This window comes from Chlorocebus sabaeus, chromosome 4 (assembly GCF_047675955.1).
Source record: "Chlorocebus sabaeus isolate Y175 chromosome 4, mChlSab1.0.hap1, whole genome shotgun sequence".
NCBI lineage: Eukaryota > Metazoa > Chordata > Mammalia > Primates > Cercopithecidae > Chlorocebus > Chlorocebus sabaeus.
In genome coordinates this window covers 41,714,653-41,737,302 of record NC_132907.1, presented here as the reverse complement: position 1 = coordinate 41,737,302, position 22,650 = coordinate 41,714,653, and the positions used below count along the sequence as shown (strand labels likewise).

Here is a 22,650-nt window from a genome sequence, read left to right as displayed (position 1 = left end):
TATTTTTGTCAGTTATTGGTTATTATGTTGCATTAAAACTATGATAGTGAATATATTGTATTAAAAAAAGAAAGTACCAAATCCATATATTTGGGGTGGAAATTTGAGCCATAGTTGTATATACTTACTTTTTTGCAAGAGAAATCTACATCAGATAGCCTAATAGTTCGGAAAACTCTTTAAGATGCTAAAATGCCACAGCACAGTCAGGGATAGGTATGACATTCAGTAGTATAAACAACAATGTGTACATGAAACATCCGTTAATGTTAAGTAATTGGAGTGACAGTAGGAAAATGCTAATGTAAAGGGGCTAGATTCTCTGTCCATTTTACTTCTAACTTAATATTTTCATTTTAACCAATTTTATTTCTCCCATTTTGTGAATGGGCTACAGAACTAAACTAATAACATTAGTTAAAATAATTATACAAATCATTCCCATGTAAAGTACTTTTGGTGTGAAATTAGAGTGAAGAAACTTTTTATTATGATTGGGATTTTTTTCTTTTCATTTCTGATGCCATCCATTTAAGAATCAGTGTTCCAGAACAATTGGTATAGCTTTGCATGTTTCTGGCTGGTCGTGACAAATCAGCCACTGTACACTCATAGACAGCAGTACAGTAGTTGTCACTGGTGGCCTTTCTGTGACAGAGAGCCTGAAGACTGACATAAAGCGCAGCCTGTTGTGAACTGTCAAGTGAGTCTGCCAAAAACTCAGCAGACAGAACTAATTGCAGAGAAAAAGGACTTTTGTGCCCTCTTCTCTTTCTTTCCTTTCCTTTTTTTTTTTTTTTTTAAATAAGACAGATATTGTTAAAGTAGCTTGTTTATGTAAGATTTGTCTGTCTCTCCTCTCATTGCCTGGATCCTTTCTTAACTTAAAGTCTTGCACTGCAGGTCATTGAGCACTTCCACATGGAGATTGGCACAGGACCAGACTCAAGACACACAACTCATAACAGTTGATGAAAAATTGGTAAGGATTTTCTACTACACACTGCTATGGTTCTGCCTTCAGGGTTATTTTTGTACTATAGATATTCAGTATGGTGTTCCAAGTTTTCAGGAAAGTGGTTTGAATTTGAATTTCTAGATTATACCTAAATTAGAAGAAATATTTGTCATCAAAAGATAATTTATATTAAGCATTATATACAAAAATAAAATCATATGCAAATATTAATATATTAAAATTATGAAAGGCTTTCATTTTTGTGGTGTTTGTAACTAGCAGTTAGAACATTCACTACTTTTTGTAATGAATGTTTTGCTTTTTATTTTCTCAGTTGCACTCCTATTTAAGTTGTGAGATACTTGCTAGCACTATCTAAAACTAAGTATATTAGGTTTTCCTGGAAGCATACAATATTTATTGTCACTGTATGTATATATGTGTATATGCATACACACACACACATTTTCTTCATATGTATGAGAGATTACAACTAGCAAGACTAACAACAAATGAGTAATAATCTTTTGTAAATCAGTAACAAAGAGAATTTTGGCAGCCATCACTTATAAAATTTTTTAGAGTGTGGTCTGTTACTTTACATGCAACTTAATATTTATGCTTCAATAGCATACATTTTGTAATGTTTCCAAAACTTCTGATAGAATTGAGTAATTGTATATGTATGCTTTTCATTTTATATCTGTTTTATCATTATCAGATATATAGGTGTGTTTCTTAGCTACCCCCTTTTTTATTGTACAGTATTTTATCACTCAACTTTGAGCCTATAAGCATAATCTAAGTAATAGGTCACACTTAAATTTCTATTGGTACCATTAGAGATACAGACAAATAAATGTATAAGTAAATAGAGACAGTTTGGAAAATTCACATCTTATGCTGACTGGTTTTATTTTAAAATTATCTCTTAGGTCTACCTATTGACATTGTCATCATCCTAATCTAGGTTACATCATCTTTCACCTAGATGTCTACAGTGGTCTCTTACCTGATCTCCCTAGACTCTTAATCCTAATCTGATTAGTTTTCCTTAGGATGGCCAAAATCGTCTTTGAAATGCTGGTATTGTCACCCGCTTTGCGTCCTTTGGTGCTTTCCATTGCCTTTAGAGTAAACATTAAAATCCTAACATGGCCTTTGACATCTTGCATGATTTAATTCCTGCCTTCCTCTCTAGGTTTATCTTATACTACTGTGTTTTATATTCTGTGGTCTAGCCACATCAAGCCTGGAACTTGCTATTCTTTTTCCTGCTTCAAGGCATTTGGAGTTCCTGTTCACTCTACCTGGATGCTTTTTACTAACCCTGAGGTCTTCATCCAGTCACCATCTACCTATTCTTTAAATGTTAATCAAACACCAGTTGCTTAGTCAAGTATAAAAGAAATGAGGGGCCGGGCATGGTGGCTCATGCCTGTAATCCTAGCACTTTGGGAGACTGAGGTGGGCGGATCACCAGGTCAGGAGTTCGTGACCAGCCTGACAAACATGGTGATACCCCGTCTCTACTAAAAATACGAACAGTTAGCTGGGTGTGGTGATGAGCGCCTGTAATCTCAGTTCCTTAGGAGGCGGAGGCAGGAGAATCGCTTAAACCTGGGAGGCAGAGGTTGCAGTGAGCCGAGATTGCGCCATTGCACTCCAGCCTGGGCGACAAGGGAAACTCCGTCTCAAAAACAAAACAAAACAAAAGAAATGAGGCAGTTATGTGTGTGTGAGGTGAGGATGATTTTCACATCCTGTGTATTCATTAATGAGAGCACTATTATTTTAATTTTTCCTACGAGCATCTTTTTTAACTCTCAAGAGGTTGCCTTTTCTATAGTTTTCAAATTTTAGAGTTCACTAATAACCCTTCTAAGTTCTCTTCTTTCTAGTTTGAAGAATGAGTGAGTCAGCCAGTAATACATTGCCCTAAACAGAGTGCTATGAAGTGTATCAGAGAGGTAGACAGACTGGATTGGTTTGGTATTTTTAATTATATGTCATTTGGTTGCATACTGTTGAATTTTCTTGCCCTATATAGATTTTCCCCAGCTTTGTTAATATCTTTCTTGAAGTATTAGTTGTCCCTCAGTACCTGTAAGGGGATTGGTTCTAGGATTCCCCTCAAGTACTAAAATCCATGGATACTTAAGTCCTGTGTTAGACTGTTCTTGTATTGTTATAAAGAAATACCTGAGGCTGGGCGCGGTGGCTCACGCCTGTAATCCCAGCACTTTGGGAGGCCAAGGCGGGCAGATCACAAGGTCAGGAGATCAAGACCATCCTTGCTAACGTGGTGAAACCCCGTCTCTACTAAAAATAAAAAAAAAATAAGCCATACATGGTGGCGGGCGCCTGTAGTCCCAGCTACTTGAGAGGCTGAGGCAGGAGAATGGCGTGAACGCGGGAGGCGGAGCTTGTAGTGAGCCGAGATGGCACCACTGCACTCCAGTCTAGGCGACAGAGCGAGACTCTGTCTCAAAAAAATAAAAAAATAAAAAATAAAAGAAAGAAATACCTGAGACTGGGTAATTTATAAAGAAAAGAAGTTTAATTGGTTCATGGTCCTGCAGGCTGTACAAGTATGGCACCAACATTACTTGGCTTCTGAGGCCTTAGGGAGCTTTTACTCATGGTGGAAGGTGAAGCGGGAGCAGGCACATCACATGGCAAAAACATGTGCAAGGGACGGGGTGGTGCCATACACTTTTTTTTCCTCCCTCTTTTTTTTTTTAAAGCAAAGTCTCACTCTGTCGCCCAGTGCAGCAGTGCAAAGTCGGCTCACTGCCACCTCCGCCTCCAGGTTCAAGTGATTCTTGTGCCTCAGCCTTACCAGTAGCTAGGATTACAGGCACCCGCCACCAGGCCCAGCTAATTTTTGTATTTTTAGTAGAGATGTTTTCACCCTGGTGACCAGGCTGGTCTCGAACTCCTGACCTCAGGTAATCCACCTGCCTCAGCTTCCCACAGTGCTGGGATTACAGGCGTGAGTCACTGTGCCCGGCTGCCATACACTTTTAAATAACCAGATCCCATAAGAACTCACTATCACTAAGACAGCACTAAGCTATGCATGAGAGATCTGCTTCCATAACCTAATCACCTCCCATCCGTCCCCACTTTCAACATTGAGGATTACATTTCAACATGAGAGTTGGGCAGAGACAAATATGCAAACTATATCAAGTCTCATATCAAATGGCATGGTATTTGCATATAAACTATGCATATTCTCCCATATACTTTAAATCATCTCTAGAAAACTTATAATGCCTAATACAATGTAACTGTTATACTGTACTGTTTAAAGAATAATGACAAGAAAAATGGAGGTATACGTTCAGTACAAATACAACCATACTTTTTTGTTTTTTTAATAAAAAACTGTAGATAGGCCAGAATGTCACTATGGTTTTCCAGCTGAAATCAATTGGTTATTATTTTTGGTACATGGCAGACATTTTCTTGAAAATGAATCTGTCACTTCAAGGAAGTGTTGCCCATGATACACTTCAAATGCAGTGTTAGTATTTGAACCCTTGCGCTCATCTCTCTCTCCCGGAACAGTCTTTAAATACTAGAAGGATATCAAGCTCAATCACATCAATGGCAGAATTAAGTTCTATAAAAATTCTAACATTGTGTACTATGCTCAGTGCTAGGTTGATGGGATTTAGCTGCCACAAATCTCAGCATCACAAAATACACCCAGGTAACAAACATGCACATGTACCTCTTGATTCTAAAATTAAAAATTGAAATTATATTAAAAAAGAAAAAAAAGACTTCTAGCGGGATTGGTAACAGATGTGATTTTTGATACTGTGTAACACAATATATTAACGTTTGGAATATCTGTATACCTCTGTGAACCAGTATTTTTCATATGGCCAGTGCCTGATGTAAAATCATACATATGGGTAAACATTTCCTTTAAAGTACAAAATAGAACAATGGATTTTTAAGGTAATCAAGTATGAAAATATTAGGGCTATCAAAATTTTGCTCCTTCTTCTAACAACATATCTGTATGATAATGAGTTTTCTTCATATATTGCAATAGAAACAATCCACCAAAACGGTTTGAATGCAAGAACAGATGTTAGAATTCAGCTGTCCTCCATTAAGCTAGATATTAAATTTTCAAACGAGTGCCAAAATGCAAATGAATGCCACTCTTCTCACTTTTTAGTTTTTGAAAATAGAGTTTTTAAAATTAAAATCTTTATATTATTACATAACTGGCTTATTTTAAATTAATTTTTTTTCTTCATTTTAATTTATTATGTGATAGATATCTATGGATATACAGGCATACTTTGAAGATATTGATGGTTTGGTTCCAGACCACCACAGTTAAGCAAATACCACATTAAAGTGAGTCATGAAATTTTGTTTTGGCTTCCCAGTGCATATAAAAGTTACGTTTCTACCACACTGAGGTCTGCTAAGTGTGCAATAGCATTATGTCTAAAAAATAATGTATATACCTTAATTTTAAAACATTTTATTGCTTAAAAATGCTAACGATCAGCCGAGCCTTTAGGGAATTGTAATCGTTTGACTGGTGGAAGGTCTTGTGTCCATGTTGATGGCTACTGACTCTGATCAGGGTGTTGGTTGCTGAAGGTTGGGGTGGCTGTGGTAATTTCTTAAAATAAGACAACAATGAACTCTGACACACTGATTGACTCTTCCTTTCATGAAAAATTTCTCTGTAGCGTGTGACACTGTTTGATATCATTTTACTCACAGTAAAACTTCTTTCAAAATTGGAGTCAAGCCTCTTAAACCCCACTGCTGCTTTATCAGCTAAGTTTATGGAATAATCAATCCTTTGTTGTCATTTCAACAACGTTCACAGTTTTTATCAGGAGTAGATTCTATCTCAAGATATGACTTAGCTCATGCATGAGAAGCAGCTTCTCATTTGTTCCAGTTTAATCATGAGATTGTAGCAACTTAATCATTTCTTTAGGCTCCACCTACCACATCTGCAGTGACTTCCTCCACTGAAGTCTTAGACCCTTCAAAGTCATTCATGAGGGTTGGATTCAACTTCTTTCTTTTTTGTTTTTGTTTTTTGTTTTTGTTTTTCCATATCAAATCAATATTTATTTCAGGACATGCCATGTCAAAATAAAACGAAGAGTCAACCCTTGCCTTTAACAATTATATTGTATTATAAAAGCACTTTACAACTCCATCCCATCTTTAAGTATAAGTTATTGGCATGTGGGTTAATGATTATCTGTAAGCATTTCTCTGTTCAGATCCATAATCCAAGTGCTCTCTGAATATTACAAGGTGACAATAAGTGAGAAGTGAAGGAGGAAGAGGAAAGAAAGGGAAAGGTTCTCCCAGTTTAAGGTTTTGGACTTAATTTCTTTCAAACGCGTGCTAATGTTGGTATTTTCATCGCCTATGAATCACAAATGTTCTTAGTGGCATCTTGAAAGGTGAATCCTTTCCAGAATGTTTTCAATTTACTTTGTTCAGATCCATCAGAGGAATCACTCTCTATGGCAGCTATAGCCTTATGAAATGTGTTTCCTAAATAATAAGACTTGAAAGTCAAAATTGCTCCTTAGTCCACGGGCTGCAGAGTGGATGTTGTGTTAGCAAGCATGAAAACGACATCGTTGTACATCTCCATCTTGGGTGACCAGGTGCATGGTCAGTGAGCAGTAATATTTTGAAAATAATCTTTTTTTCTGAGCAGTAGGTATCAACACTGGGCATAAAATATTTAGTAAACCATGCTGTAAACAGCTATATTGCCATCAGACTTTGTTACTCATTTATAGAGCAGAGGCAGAAGAGATTTAGCATAATTCTTCAGGGCCCTAGGGTTTTCAGAGTGGTCAGTGAGCACTGGAATTGCATTGGCCTCTAAGAGTCAGCCTGTCCTCTGAAGCTTTGAAGCCAGGCATTGACTTCTTTCTTGCTATGAAAGTCTTAACTGGCATCTTTTTCTGATACAAGGCTGTACATTGAAAATCTGTTGTTTAGTATAGCCACCTTCGTCAGTTATCTTACCTAGATCTTCTGGATCACTTGCTGTGGCTTCTCCCTCAGCACTTGCTGCTTCACCTTGCACTTTTATGTTATATAGTTGGCTTCTTTCCTTAAACCTCCTGAGCCAACCTCTGCTTTCCTCCCTCTCAGCCTTCATAGAATTGAAGAGACTTAGGGCCTTGCTCTGTATTAGACTTTGAATTAAGGGGATGTTGTAGCTGGTTTGATCTTCTATCCAGACCACTGAAACTTTCTCCAGTTAGCAATAAGGCTGTCTAGCTTTCTTATCATTCAGGTGTTCACTGGAATAGCATTTGTAACTTTCCTCAATAACTTTTCCTTTGCATTCGCAGCTTGGCTGTTTGGTGCAAGAGGCCTGGCTTTTGGTCTGTCTAGGTTTTTGACATGCCTTCTTCACCTAGCTTAATCATTTCTAAATTTTTACTTAAAGTGAGAGACAGGAGACTCTTCCTTTCACTTGAACTCTTATTGTTGGGTTATTAACTGGCCTAATTTCAGTATTATTGTCTCAGTGAATAGAGAGACCCAAGGAAAGGATGAGGTATGAGGAAATGGCTTGTCAGTGGAGGACACACACAACCTTTATTAATTTAGTTTGCTATCTAATATGGACGCAGTTTGTGGCACCCCAAAACAGTTACAATAGTAACATCAAAGATCACTGATCACAGAGCACCATAGCAGATATAATAATGCAAAAGTTTGAAATATTGGAAGAATTGTCAGAATGTGACACAAAGACTTGAAGTGAGCACACACCGGTAGACTTCTCAACAGAGGGTTGCCAGAGTCCTTAAATTTGGAGGAAAAAAAAAAAAAAAACCAACGAAGCACCATTAATCTGTGAAGCACAGTAAAGCAAAGTTCATAAAATGAGATATGCCTATATCTTTTAAAAACAAAACCTTGGAGTCCCAGTAGTTTTTAACAGTATAAAGGAATCTCAACATCAAAAAGCTTGTGAATCATTCTCCTAAGTCTTCTCTTTTCTGGGTTAAACATCGCCAGGGCTTTGATTTATTTCAGATGAGTTCCAGTCAGTTAATCATCTTGATTGCCATTCAGTTTGACTGAATCTCTTTTAAAATGTTTTTACCAGAATTTTTCATACTACAGATGTGGTGGGGATTATTGCCTTTATTCCTTTTAATCATAGCAGTTCTAGTAAGGCAACTTTAAATTTAGGTTATCATACTTCTTATGTGGATTTCATGGAGTGCTAAAACCTCAGATTCTTTCTTATGTGTGCTGTTATCAAGTTGTGTTTCTTTTCATCCATCTTTAGTATGTGATCATCATTTTTAAGATATTCACAGAGTCACTCAAAGGACATCTTACCCAATAAAGTTTATTTTATTTTTTTACTATTACATTTTAGAGTTTTCTATACAGTGTATAATAAATTACAAGAATTTTCATAGTACTTTGTGGATATCAGTGCTAATATAAATACGAAGAAAAAAATTGTGTGTTTTTTTTTCCTGAACATCAATTGTATATCAACAACATGTATCCTATCTTTCTTTTAGGCATAAAATGTAGAAAGGAAAAGTCTGCCTAGCATTTTCTAGTACAAGAATCCATTCTTTCATTTTGGAACTATATACAACGTTAACATTGTTGAATACAAATCTTCAGATAAGAAAATTGTGGCAAATCCTGGATTATTGTTAATAAAGAATATGGTATCAGAGTACTTTCTGTGCTTCTAATTAGTCAATTTTAGTTTTTTATGTATAAACTGCTAACTAATCTTTTTATTCTTGAAACTAACAAGAATGTAAATATCAAAAGAGTAGACGACAGCATCTGAAAATAATCCTGTGAGCTTATGTTTAGAAGCACAATGCTTAAAAAAAAAAAAAAACTTTTTGTGGGCTGTACCATTATTTCCTAATATATGATACTTCCTACAGATACTAAGGAGATCTTATGAATGGTTGTTTGCTTGGCCCTTGGTTTTTGTTGCAGGAGGAGCTGTGCCATGGAGGTTAGGTGAAGAATGTCTTTGCCTTTGTGCTTTATTATAAGGGTAACTTTTTTTTCTTTATGCCTCCCTCCACCTCAGTCTCCTTTCAGGACATTTGATGAATACCCAAGTCCAATGAACATGTTGTCTTTTTTATATTCACTTCAGCCATAGAAAAGAGAGAAGTTAAATTTGCAATGCTCTTTAAAGATTTTAAGTAGGTACTTCCCTAAAAAACAACCAAAATATAAATTAGTCCTACATAGGTATACCTTCAATTTGCTTTCTAATCATTTTTTAGCCCGTTTTTTACACCCTGATTCCTTGTTTATGACAATTGCCTTATATAACTGTTTAGTACAGTTAAAATATTACTAAGAAAATAGAAAAATACCCTCCGAAAATATAGGAGTAGTTTCAATTTCTTATTAAAAATGACACAAAATAAGCTTTAATAGTTTAGACAGTAATATATTGTTTTTATGTAAATCATGTTGGCTGCTATCTTTCCTTCATTCTTTGTTTATTTATTCAATAAATACTTACATGTGCCAGGCACTATGCTTCAGTGTTGTATTGACACTTTGCATTGTTTTCATTTATATACTGAGTTATTTTGTTTAAAAACTATTAAGCACCACCTGTTTTAACTTTTACAGAGGTAGTATAGTTAGATATGCATCCTCAATTTAAATGTATGTGAAAAAGGAAACTTTTTATTTAGCAATCTGTGAAACTTAAATCTTTCGGAGGTATGTGGAGTGGGGAAGGACATCTATTATTTCAAAACTTTCTTGAGAAATTATAACACAATACTATTAATGTAAAATCCTAATACTTTGGACATTTTTAACACTCTAATATCTTTATTTAAAAATCAGATGTGCATGTAAAACATATGTTGTCAGTATTCTGAATGTTGCCAATTGGTTGTATTTTGCTACTTGAAAATTTCTTCCAAATAGCAATTAAACAGCACTTAAACTTTGGTACTTGCTGAGGCTTGTGATAAATAAATCGCTGTTTGATTAATTAGCACGCAGTACTGGTAGCATGCTCAGCGGATGAGGTTTTAGTATTGCTGTTTTAGAATGTCTGTAAGCAGCAGCAGGTTATTTAATACAATTTTTCTTTTGTCAATTTGTAATAGTTAAAAAATTTTTTATTACTTTAACTTATTCTAAGAAGTTTGTAAAATTGAATGTTTTTTGCAAGCCTTCGAAAATAAAACAACTACATTTGCTGTACAAGTATTTATGTTGTTTTTTCTTCCTGACATACTAAAGGTTTATAGATTAAAACTTATATAAGTCTGCTAACTTGAATTAAAAATTGATAATTAAGAGGTGACCTACACAAAAAGATAACCCTAAGTTAAAGGCTTGCTTTTGCTTTGACTATTTACTTTTTTTTCCCCCTCTAAGGGGTCAGTTTTCTTTTGGTGAGATTACTTTCTTTTGGTGTATGGCAGTGGTATCTCTGCTAGATTATTGGAAGGAGTAGTGTCTGCAATTGGGGTTATACAGCTTTCTAGCATCTCAAGTGTCTGTTTTGTCTGGACTTTACTCACGCAGCATTCTTGTGCAAAAATTTCAAGGCTTTAGTCTGGAGCTCTGGGTCAAAGGATATGTCTCTTTGAAGGGTAGACAGGAGTTTTTTATGTTTTATTCACTAAGTAGTATTTCATTTTACATCAAAGAATAGCAGCCTTTGAGAACCTACCATGGTGGCAGTTTAGCGTGTGGGTTTTTTTCTTTAGGACTTTCACTAAATATGTATAGTGTTTCTTCAAGTGTTTCATCCTACAAAATACTTATTTTTATTCTTTTACTTAGATGAAACTTCTAATATAAAAAGAGAAGAATCATGACTAAAGATAAATGTTTGTTGCAGTAAATTTTGTTTTAAAAGCAAATATAGTTTTTTTGTTTTTTGTTTTTTTTACAATGTATTTCCCTGTGTCAGTTTTTACACTACCCACAAGCTATTGAAAAAAAAAAAAAAAAAAAAAAAAGGATGAATAGCCTTTAAGACTGCAGCAATACTGTTGCTTAAAATTCTAAGGAAGAAGTAATGACTAGTGATTTTGGAAGTGTAGATTTCATAGTGAAATGGTCATTCCTTAATTGTTCCTTTTTTAGTACTGTCGTGTGTGTGTAGGAGAGATTGATTTTGAAAAATACCAGACTGAAGTAATGAAAAACGTTAAGACTTCCTGAAGCTAGAAGGAAAGTTCTTTTTTTTGTACTTTTTGTGTAAGTTAATCGGTAAATAATCATAAAAAAAGTGATTGCTTTACATGTTTGGAAGATTATTACATTGTATTTCATATTTTAATCTCATGACATATATCTATAAACATGAATTAATATTAAAAGTTTGTTTTTATGTTTATAAATAAAACATGCTCTTAAATAGTTGAAAGTTTATCAAAATAATTAATCATTTAAAATGAATGTTTTCTACTTTCCTTGATACGATTTTAAAACCTGTTATATTTAACTATGATGATCATTAAATCAAGTCAGCTACTATTTTTCAAATGTAATTATTTCTAAATTCTTTAGATAAGTAAAATTCTGCAGAACTTTGTTGTTTAAAATATATGCTTATTGAAATGTTTTTATGTAGTATCAAGCTATATAAACTTAGATTTACTAAATATCACAAAGAAAATGAATGTTAAGTATTACAGTTTTTATATACAGACAGGAACCATTAAAACTTAGAGAACGATCGTTCTATATTTAAATTGTTTAAGGAACAAAAGATCTTTCCCCTACAGTATTCAGCCATCTCTATTATCTGTGATTCTTCAGCAATTAAAGCAGATTTATTTTCCTCTTTGTTCCTACTTGGAATACTTGAACAATACTGGAGAATTGAACTGACTGAAATGTTGTATCTTTCAAAAGGTTTAAAGTTCTATGTACCAATTAGCAAAATACAGTAAAGGTTTAAACTGTTAATAGCCACAACATCTTTAATGCATAGACCTGTAGTATGCTAGTGCTGTGTAACAGTTCTCCTTTGTATGTCTCTTTTAAGGAGAGTAACTGTGTCAGTTCTTTTCTTGCTTTACTACCTGCTGTGTATGGAAATTGTGTATAGTACTTGGCACTTGCTTTCAAGAATTTAAAATTCTTGCATGTTATTATGTAGGAAACTTTGGCTCTCAAGAAAATAGAATTGATAATATTTTATTTGTTTGGATTTTAAGTTTAGGTTTTTTGTCATATTCTAGAGAGTACTCATTTATATCGGAAAATATATTATTAGTGTGTTACTCATTAGTGAATTTGAAGTACATAAACTGTATATTATCTCCTTGAAAATTACTTATCTAATACTTTTCATTTAACTGAATGTAATTGTAAAGAAACCATCAAATTTATATTAGTGTATGCAGATAGATACCTGATGCTTTATTTTACATTGTATTTGAGTTTGGTTTTGGGGTTTTTTGTTTTGTTTTGGTCTTTTTGGTAGTAAATAGTACTTTGTTTTTAAAGTTATAGCTTTTGAATTAGCCAGCTTGCCAGATAATTTTATAACCCAAGAATTAATCCAAATACTTAAACTTGTTAAAGCCTTATATCTATCATTTTGTAGTAAGTTCTCAATGAAGGTTGGGTGAGAGGAGGTAGAGAAATAGAAGTAGCATCTTTTGGTGACAGTTATGTTTTCTTTTTATATCATGTATCTCAGAATAGAATTAGAGCAAAAGAAAGGAGAATAGACTTTAAAATTTGAGACTAGAAAACTTTGATTCTATTTCTGTGTTCAGGCTTTCTAATTTTATATGACCTAGTCTCTGCTTCTATTCTGTTCTTCAAAATACCACCTGCAAGTATGTGAGATATTCATGTTTTACAAGATGGGAAAGTTTGAAAAATAGGGCAGTGATATGGAAGTTTTACTGTATGCAGTATACTATGTCTCCACAAAGCTGCTTCTTTATAAGGCATACTTTTCTAGAAACATGTGAATAGGCTTTTTGTTCAGTTGTTGTTTCATGTTTAATATTTTACTTCTAAAGGCTTTCAGCATATTGCATGTTAGTTGATGAGAGTTTTTAAAATGTTAATGCTTCCAATAAAATAGACATGAAAAATAAACTTGGCTTTCTCTAAACAACATACAGGATACAGAAATATACTAAAATGTTGGACTGAGAATGCTAACTTAAAGAACTGAGGATCTGATTAGTGTACTGATGTACATCTATTCCAGTGACTACTGAGTATGTATTGTGTTAAGATGTATCAATTCAAGATAATTTTTAAACCTAATTAGGTAGTTTAAGATTTGACATCCAAAGAATTAAAACCAGATTTCTGATTTAGTATGCATTATAATATCTTAAACATTCAAATATGGCTGCTATAGCCTGTGCCTAGGTTGTTCTGAGATTAAAACTCCTCTCGGTCTAGTAGTTTTCATCTAGGACAATATGTGAAGATCATTCAAGAGATTTTTTGCTTGTCTCTTATTTATAATGTAAAATATTACTATACTTTCCTTCCTTCATTCAATTTTTTTAAGCATATGGGGATGTAGCTATGAACAAAGCACAACATCCATGTCCTTAGAGCTTATATTCTCATGCTTAAGCATACGCTAGCTTTATTCATAAATAATTACGGTATTTTTCATAGATAATATTATGGAAAAAACAAAGCTAGGTGATGAGACAGAATAGCTGAGGTTTGGGTGAAATAGGGGTCATTTCAGTAGGGCAGTCAACGAAACCCACTTTGAGATGGTGTGCTATGTGAATTAAGATCTGAATTGATGAGAAAGAAGCAGCTATGTGAGAATCTAAGGTAAGAGCATTTTGAGTAAAGGGAAAAGCTAATGACCAAAAGCGTAGCTGGTAGTAGTCAAATAACAGATGGAAAGATATGACATAACAAGAAAGGAGAATGATACAAAATGAGATCAGAGGTGTGGGCAGGAGCTGGATCAGGTGAGAAGGCCCTTTAGGCCCATAGTAAGAAATTTGAATATTATTCGAATTATAATTAGAAGCCTTTATATAATTCTAAGTACAAAAGTGGTTTGATCTGATTTAATTCTAAAAGCTAGAAAATTACTAAGTTATTATGATTAAGGGCAACTTTAAAGAAGCTCAAAGGAAATGGTTAGTTTGCCGCCATTTTTATTTGAAGGAACCTAATTTTTGTCTTTGCATAGGTTTTATATATGATATAACAATTTGGTGATTTTTTTTTTTTCTATTAAGGAATCTTCTGAATTTGAAATTGCTTTTTGAGAAAGGCAATATTGGGACCAGGAATAATAAACTTATCTCTCTCATTCTCCATAGCCCTTCTTTCTCTGCCCCGCGCCCTTCTCGACCAAGGGAAAAAATGTTACAGGCTTATCATAGTGGTAAAGGAAGATAAGAATAAATTGGCTGAGGTGCTGTCCACCAGTTTGGTGCTGATAGCTTCAAATACATTTGAGTTCTGTACCTTGCTTTTGCCAGTGGCATGGTTTGATGGTGATAGTTGTCTGTCTTCATCTTAACTTTAACTCTACTTCCTCTTGCTCTGCCTCTCCTCTCCCCCCTCTTTCTCTCTGCTTCTTGAAATCTCTCTTTGCAGTTTGTATGGCTTTTTCCCTCTGTCTTTTGACTCTCTCTCTGTCTTTTGCTGTGTAGCTGTACGTCATCTCTCTCTCCCTTTCTGGCTACATGTTTTCCTGATACCTCCTTGTTGCCTCCCATTTTTTTCATTTTTCCTGCCTTCTCCTGTCTCTCTTCAGTTTTGGCTTTCTGTGTCATTCTTTGGATGTCATTTTTTTCCCCATTCCCCTGTCTCCTTCCCATTTTCTTCTTCCTTCCATTCTTTTTATTACATACTTCTGTTCCTTTCATCATTTTTCTTCTTTCTCTCACTTTCCCAAAATTACTAAGGAGCAATATCAGAACTAGTGGGGAGAGACAAAAGGTGGCCCCACCCTCTAAGCACTTGTTTTTAAATTGTCGTATTTCCTCTTTTGTAAATATATAGGACTTTTAGAGACATTTAATAACCGAAAAAGAAGTGGGTTATACATTATTACATTATTTGAAATGTTCACTCTAGTGAGATATATGGGATATTGGCAAGATCATGGACTAATTATAAATACAGCCTTAGATCTTTAGTCATCTCTTCTTTTAGCTGTATAACCTGAAGCAAATTATTTAACTTCTGTGAGTGTCCTCATCTTATAAAATGAACATACCTTTTTATATTTGTTTTGAAAGTTAATTGAGAATACCAACACTAAACAAGAGGAGAGGCTGAGTGCAGTGGCTCACAACTGTAACCCCAGCACTTTGGGAGGCCGAGGTGCGAGGATCACTTGGGCCCAGGAGTTTGAGACCAGCCTAGGCAAATGGGGAGACCTCATCTCTACCAAAGAACAAAAATTAGCCAAGGGTAGTGGTGCGTGCCTGTGGTCCTCACTTCCCGGGAGACTGAGGCAGGAGCTGAGCTATTAATACTCAGGAGGTTGAGGTTGCAGTGAGACGTGATCATGCCACTGCACTCGGGCCTGGGTGACAGAGCGAGACCCTGTCCCCAAAATAAATAAATAACACATTTATGTTCATTATTCAGTAAAAAGTGTTTTTCTTCCCTTTTTTTGCTACTTGGAGTTGTTAGCATGGAGAGAGAAGCAAACTGGAATTATAATTATTATTATTAATCAATTTTGAATTATTATGGAGACCATTCTTGTGAATCAAATCTGCAGTGCAGGTACTGAGTTCTAGGGTACCTGGGAGCCCAATGTTGGCCTCACAGTGGTCCTATGTCAGTCATGTGTGTATATGTATGTACATGTATAGTTGGTAATGATTTTTGTCATGTAACTTGCCTTTTCTAACAGCCTGTGGCGCTAATATCATCTATAATATTATCTCTCATTATACAGTTTCTGACAATCAACTATGTAATTCTTTAATTGGTAGATAGATGTATTGCTATATAATTATCCTTCCAGTGAGAAATTTCTTTAGTCATTTATAATTTATTTTTAATGGTGGAAATTTGAAAGTGTATTACTTCAAGGAAGTTTCCAAAGTACTTATTCCTATTATTATATTTGGCTATTAAACCCTGTGTGATTAAAAAATTACTGGCTTTTAGGCTGGGCAGAGTGGCTCACACCTGTAATCCTAGCACTTTGGGAGGCTGAGGTGGGCGGATTGCCTGAGCTCAGGAGTTCAAGACCAGCCTGGGCAAAATGGTGAAACCCCGTCCCTACTAAAACACAAAAAATTAGCCGGTTGTGGGGTCGCGCACCTGCAGTCACAGCTACTCGGGCGTCTAAGAAATGAAAATTGCTTGAACCCGGGAGGCAGAGGTTGCAGTGAGCCAAGATCATGCCACTATATTCCAGCTCGGGCAACTGAATGAGGTATCTCCAATAATAATAATAATAATAAGTTTTAATAATAAGGCATACACATACCAAAAATCACATTAGAGGCTGGGCACAGTGGCTCACACTTGTAATCCCAGTACTTTGGGAGGCTGAGGCGGGTGGATCACGAGGTCAGGAGTTCAAGGAGTTCAAGACCAGCCTGGCCAACATAGTGAAACCCTGTTTCTACTAAAAATACAGAAAAAAAAAAAAAAAAAAAGGATGGGCGTGGTGGCGGGTGCCTCTAGTCCTTGTAAATATATCAATTTTTACTACCAATAAAAAAATTTTTTTAAAAGCATAGTTATATGTACATATTGTGGAAACATTAATTTGGAAATGAAGAAAGCGTAATGAAGAAAGTTAAAATCACCTTAATCTCAGTCTTGGTGAATTTACTTCTTTTTTATATGAATATTTAAACACACTCATATCTAATGTATTTATATGTAAGACAAACTGTTTTATAGTTTTTTATCCTGTTTTTTCAGTTTATTATAATGTGACTATATTTCTTTAAAATTATTCAAAAACATAATTATAAATGAATGTATAATCTGTCATTGGCTGTACCATAATACCTCAGCCATCGTGCAGCTTTGGTACTACAGGTTGTTTACAGTGTTTTGCAACTATACGCAATGCTAGAATGAACCTCTTTATACCTAAGTCTAATCTTTGATGACATCTTTATTTTAGAATCAATTCTTTGAAGTGGGATTACTGAATTGAAGGGTTTAGTATCAACATTTTAGGCCAGGCACAGTGGCAAGGTGGGAGGATTGCCTGAGCCCAGGAATTCAAGACCAGCCTGGGCAACATAGCAAGACCGTATCTCAAAAAATGTAAAGAAAACAAAAAAGTATCAACATTTTAAATATTTTTTGGTACCTAGAGATAATTGATACAGAATACTTTAGAGAGGATTTTACCAATTAACTCAATGTAACTTCAGAGATATGGCTTTATTTTTAATATACATGGCCTAGTTCTGTGGATACTTTTCAGACTCTGACATAGGGGGTGTGTAGCAAATTCTACCTAATAGATAAATACCATATATCTAAGAATTAGAGTATAATAAAAATACTTAACACATTAATGATGTAACATTGATTTAGAAGTACTTCAAGGCTTAGTACATCCTGAGGATCAACTTGTAAATTTATGTATCATTGTACTATAAATTGGTGGGTATTGCTGGTTGATGAGATTTCTGTCACAAATCTCTGTAAAATACTAGGCCAATGCATAGCAGTTAGTGCTACATAAGCGTCAACTATTGCTGCTGCTACTACATTAGTACCACTGTTACTATTATTTTATAATGCATTATAGCAGAGTTTGTGGCATAAATAATGTATCTGAGGAAGTTATGAAACTTTCTCCCTATTCTTACGTTCAGTCTATGTTTTTGTTTTGTTATAAAGCCTTTCCAGAACAATGCAAGGTAAACATCATCCTCTGAAATATCTACAGTACTTATCTTCATTTATTTGGTGAACTACATTATTACTGATTTCAAATTTAATTTTGTAGTCAGCAACATACTGTATGATTTCAGTTTTCAGATTTCTTGAGACTTTTTTGTCACCTAGTATATAGTCTGTCTTGATTAATGTTTCATGTACATTTTGAAGGATTATGCATTCTTCAGTTTTTGAGTTTGGTGTTCCAAAAATTTCAATTAAGTTTTAAGTTGACTGATAGTGTCACTCACATTTTGTATATCTTTACCAATATTTTTATCCACATTTTCTGTTAGTTCTTGAGAGAGAAGAGTTAACATCTCAGACCATAAGTGGTATCTTTCCTGTGTGTGTGGGATCACTTTTTTGCTTCACTTATTTTGAAACTCCACTGTTGGGTGGTGTATCAACATTGAAAATTGTTGTGTGTTCTTGATAAGTTGTTGCTTTATCCTTACGTGATATCCCTCTTTATTCTGATGCTGTTCCTTTTTCTGAAGTCGAATTTGATAATAATATATAACTGCCTCAGTTTTCTTATTCTTTTTTTTGTATGGTACATCTTATTCTCATTTGTGAGTTTATATTTAAAGTTTGACCTTCGTGCTTACATGTGGACCTTACTTTTTTGTTTAGTTTGACAATTTCTGTCTTTTAATTTTGTGTTTAAAAAATTATGTGCAAAATATTTATTGATATAATTGGGTTTAAATTTACCACCTTGCTGCTTGTTTTCTATTCGTCCTGAATTCCTTTTTCTTTCTTTTCTTTCTTTTTTTTTTTTTTTTTAACAGTTGCTTTAGGGATTACAATATGCATCCTTAACTTTTCATAGTCTACCATGAACTAATAATATATCACTTTATATGTAATATAAGAACCTTAAAACAATACTTCCACCTGTCACTCCAGTCCTTTGTTAATGTTGACACACATTTTACTTCCATATTTGTTGTAAACCTCATAGTAAATTATTATTTTTGCATTAAGCAGTTGTCTTTTAAATAAATTTAGAAGTGAGAAGAAAAATCTTTTATATTTACTCACAAATTTTTCATTTTTGTTACTCTTAATAATTATACTTCATATAGATAAAATTTCCATCTGGTATCCTTTTCCTTTAGCCTAAAGAGCCTTATTTAACATGTCTTACAGTGCTGTTCTGTTGGGCAAAAATCTCTCAGCTTTTGTTTATCTGGAAATTCCTTTATTTTGACTCCGGTTTTGAAAGACCTTGTCTTAGCTCAGGGTGCCACAACAAAATACCATAGACTGGGTGGTTCAAACAGCAGAAATTTATTTTCGAACAGTTTTGAGGGCTAGAATTCCAAGGTTGAGGTGCCAGCATGGTCGTTTCTGTTGAGGGCTCTGTTCCTAGCTTGTAGAAGGCCACCTCCTTGATGTGTCTGCATGGCCACAGAGAGAGAGACAAAGCAAGTGAGCTTTGTCATGTCTCTTCTCATAAGGGCGCCTTACTCTCATGATCTCATCTAACCCTAATTACCTCTCAAAGGCCCCATTTCTAAACACCATCACATTTAGAATGAGGGCCTCACTATACAAATTTTGGGAGAATACAAACATTCAGTTCATAGCAGACCTTTTCGTTGGATATAGAATTCTAGGTTGAAGATTGGAATGAGTTAAAAATGCCATTCCAGTTTCCTTTAAAAAAAAAAATTGTGGTAAAATATACATTGCATACCAAGTTTACCATTTTTAAGAGCACAATTCAGTGGCATTAACCACATTCATAATGTTGAGCAGTCATCTCAACATTCTATTCATCCACTATCTATTTCCAGGCTTTTTCATCATCCCGAATAGAAACTCTGTACCCATTAAATAGTAACTATCCTTTATGCTCTCCCCTGTTCCTCATAACCTGTATTATACTTTCTGTGTTATAGCATGTGTCAGAATTTCATTCCTTTTAAAGGCTATATATAATAGTCCATTTTATGTGTATATCACACTTAGTTTATCCATCATGGAACATTTGGATTGTTTCTAGGGCTATTGGAAATAATGCTGCTATTAATATGGATGTCCAAATATTTGTTCAAATCTCTGCTTTCAAGTTTTTAGGAAGATGCCCCAAAGTAGAATGGTTGGATCATGTGGTTATTATATGTTTAGCATTTTGAGGAACTACATGCTGTTATCCCTATTGCCTGCACCATTTTACATTCCCACAACAATACACAAAGTTTCCAATTTCTCTACATCCTCACCAACACGTGTTATTTTCCATTTTCATTATAATAGCCATCCTAATGTGTGTGAAGTAGTATCTCAGTGTGGTTTTGATTTGCATGTTCTTAATAAATTAGTGATGTTGAGCATCTTTTTGTGTGTTTATTAGCCATTTATATATCTTTGGAGAAATGTCTATTCAGGTTCTCTGCTCATTTTGAATTGGATTGTTGTTTTTTCTGTTGAGTTTTCAGAATTTTCTGTATATTCTGAATATTAATCCTCTATCAGCTAGATGTCCTTTGATGCAAAAAAAAAATTTTACTTTTGATGACATCCGTTTTATCTGTAGTTTTTTATTGCATATGCTTTTATTGTCATATCCAGTAATTCCTTGCCAAATTCACTGTGAAGAAGATTTCCTCCTGTGTTTTCTTCTCAAAGTTTTATAGTTTTAGCTCTTCTATTGAGGTCTTTGATCTGTTTTTTGTTTTGTTTTGTTTTTTGATGGAATCTCCCTCTGTTGCCCAGGCTGGAGTGCAGTGTTCAATATCTGCTCACTACAACCTCAGCTTCCTAAGTAGCTGGGACTACAGGCGCGTACCACCATGCCCGGCTAATTTTTGTATTCTTAGTAGAGACGGGGTTTTACCATATTGGTCAGGCTGCTCTTGAATTCCTGACCTCGTGATCTGCCCGCCTCAGCCTCCCAAAGTGCTGGGATTACAGGCGTGAGCCACCGTGCCCGGCCCTTTGATCCATTTTGAGTTAACTGTTGTATATGGTGTAAGACAAGGATTCATTTTCATTCTTTAGAATTGGATATCCAGTTTTCCCAGCACCATTTGTTGGTGCTTTCCACATTGAATGATCTTGGCACTCCTTTAAAAAACCAGTTGGCTGTATATGCAAGGGTTTATTTCTAGGCTCTCTATTTTATTTCATTGGCCTGTATGTCTATTCTCTGTCTACCACACTAGTTATTGTAGCTTTGTAGTAAGTTTTGTAATCGGGATTTGTGAGTTCTCCAGCTTTGTTCTTCATTTTCAAGATTGTTTTGAAACAAAGATTTCACATGAATTTTAGGATGGATTTTTCTTTTCCTACCCCAAAATGTCACTTTTTTTTTTTTTTTTTTTTTTTTTTTTCTGAGACAGAGTCTCACTCTGTCGCCCAGGCTGGAGTGCAGTGGCCAGATCTCAGCTCACTGCAAGCTCAGCCTCCCAAGCAGCTGGGACTAAAGGCGCCCGCCACCTCGCCCGGCTAGTTTTTTGTATTTTTTAGTAGAGACGGGGTTTCACCGTGTTAGCCAGGATGGTCTCGATCTCCTGACCTCGTGATCCGCCCGTCTCGGCCTCCCAAAGTGCTGGGATTACAGGCTTGAGCCACCGCGCCCGGCCAAAATGTCACTTTTTGATAGGGATTGCATTGAATCTGTAGATTGATTTGGGTAGTGTTGTCATCTTAACAATACTGACATTTCCAGTTGACGAACACAGGATGTCTTCCCGCTTCTTTATGTCTTTAATTTCTTTTAACAGTGTTTTGTAGTTTTCAGTATACAGATTTTTTGTTTTCTTAGTTACATTTGTTCCTAAGTATTACATTGTTTTCTATGCTATTGTAAATGGGGTTGTTTTTGTAATTTACTTTTTAGATTTTTCATTGTGAGTGTATAAAACATAACTGATTTTTGTATATTGATTTTATATTTGCCACCTTGGTGAACTTGTTTATTATCTCTAACAGATTTTTTTGGTGAAATCTTTAGGGTTTTTCACATAAGTCATCTGGGAACAGAGATAATTATACATCTTTACAAGTTTGGATGGCTTTTATTTCTTTTTCTTGTCTAATTGCTCTGGCTAGAACTTCCAATACTACACTGAATTGAATTAGTAAAGGTAGGCATCATTGTCTTTTTTCTCATTTAAAAGAAAAGCTGTCAGTCTTTTCTGGGTTTTTTGTTTTTGTTGCTGTTTGGTGTGTTTTTTCTGTTTGTTTTTGTTTTTTGAGATAGGGTCTCACTGTGCAGTGGCACAATCTTGTCTCACTGCAGTCTTGACCTGCTGGGTGCAAGAGATCCTCCCACCTCATCCTCCTGAGTAGCTGGGACTAGAGGCCTGAGTAGCTGGGACTAGAGGCACACACCACTATACCCAGATAGTTTTGGCTTTATTTTTTGTAGAAATGGGGTTCACCATGTTACCCAGGCTGGTTTTGAACTCCTGAGCTCATGCAATCTGCCTGCCTCAGCCTCCCAAAGTGCTGGGATTACAGTTACCTGTTTTCTTTTAGCATCATTACCATGTAGGTAGAGTGTCTTAAGACTACTTTTATGATTATTATCTTTAAACTTTAGAAATTTCGTTATACTGTGTTTATGTGTGGTTTTCTTTACATATATCTTGGTTAGGGTTCATTAAGATTCTTGGAATTTTTTATTAGTATTCTTAAAATTTGGAAAATTTGGAAATTTTTCTTCAAAAACCATTTCTGCTTCAGTCTTTCCTCTTCTATAACACTTATATTGTACGGCTTAATATTTTCCAGCCAGTCCCTGAGGCCCAGTTTATTTTACTTCCAGTCTT

The 22,650-nt window shown here is 34.9% G+C and overlaps 1 protein-coding gene across 2 annotated transcripts in view; it reads left to right on the top strand.

Annotated features, from left to right (window-relative positions):
• NDUFS4 (NADH:ubiquinone oxidoreductase subunit S4) overlaps positions 1-22,650 on the top strand; it is a 116,139-nt gene that overhangs the window by 40,618 nt on the left and 52,871 nt on the right. For both annotated transcript variants that reach the window (XM_007972250.3, XM_073014769.1), the window contains exon 2: positions 904-982. In XM_007972250.3, coding sequence (XP_007970441.1) covers positions 904-982 — 79 coding nt within the window. The remainder of the gene's footprint in view (positions 1-903; positions 983-22,650) is intronic.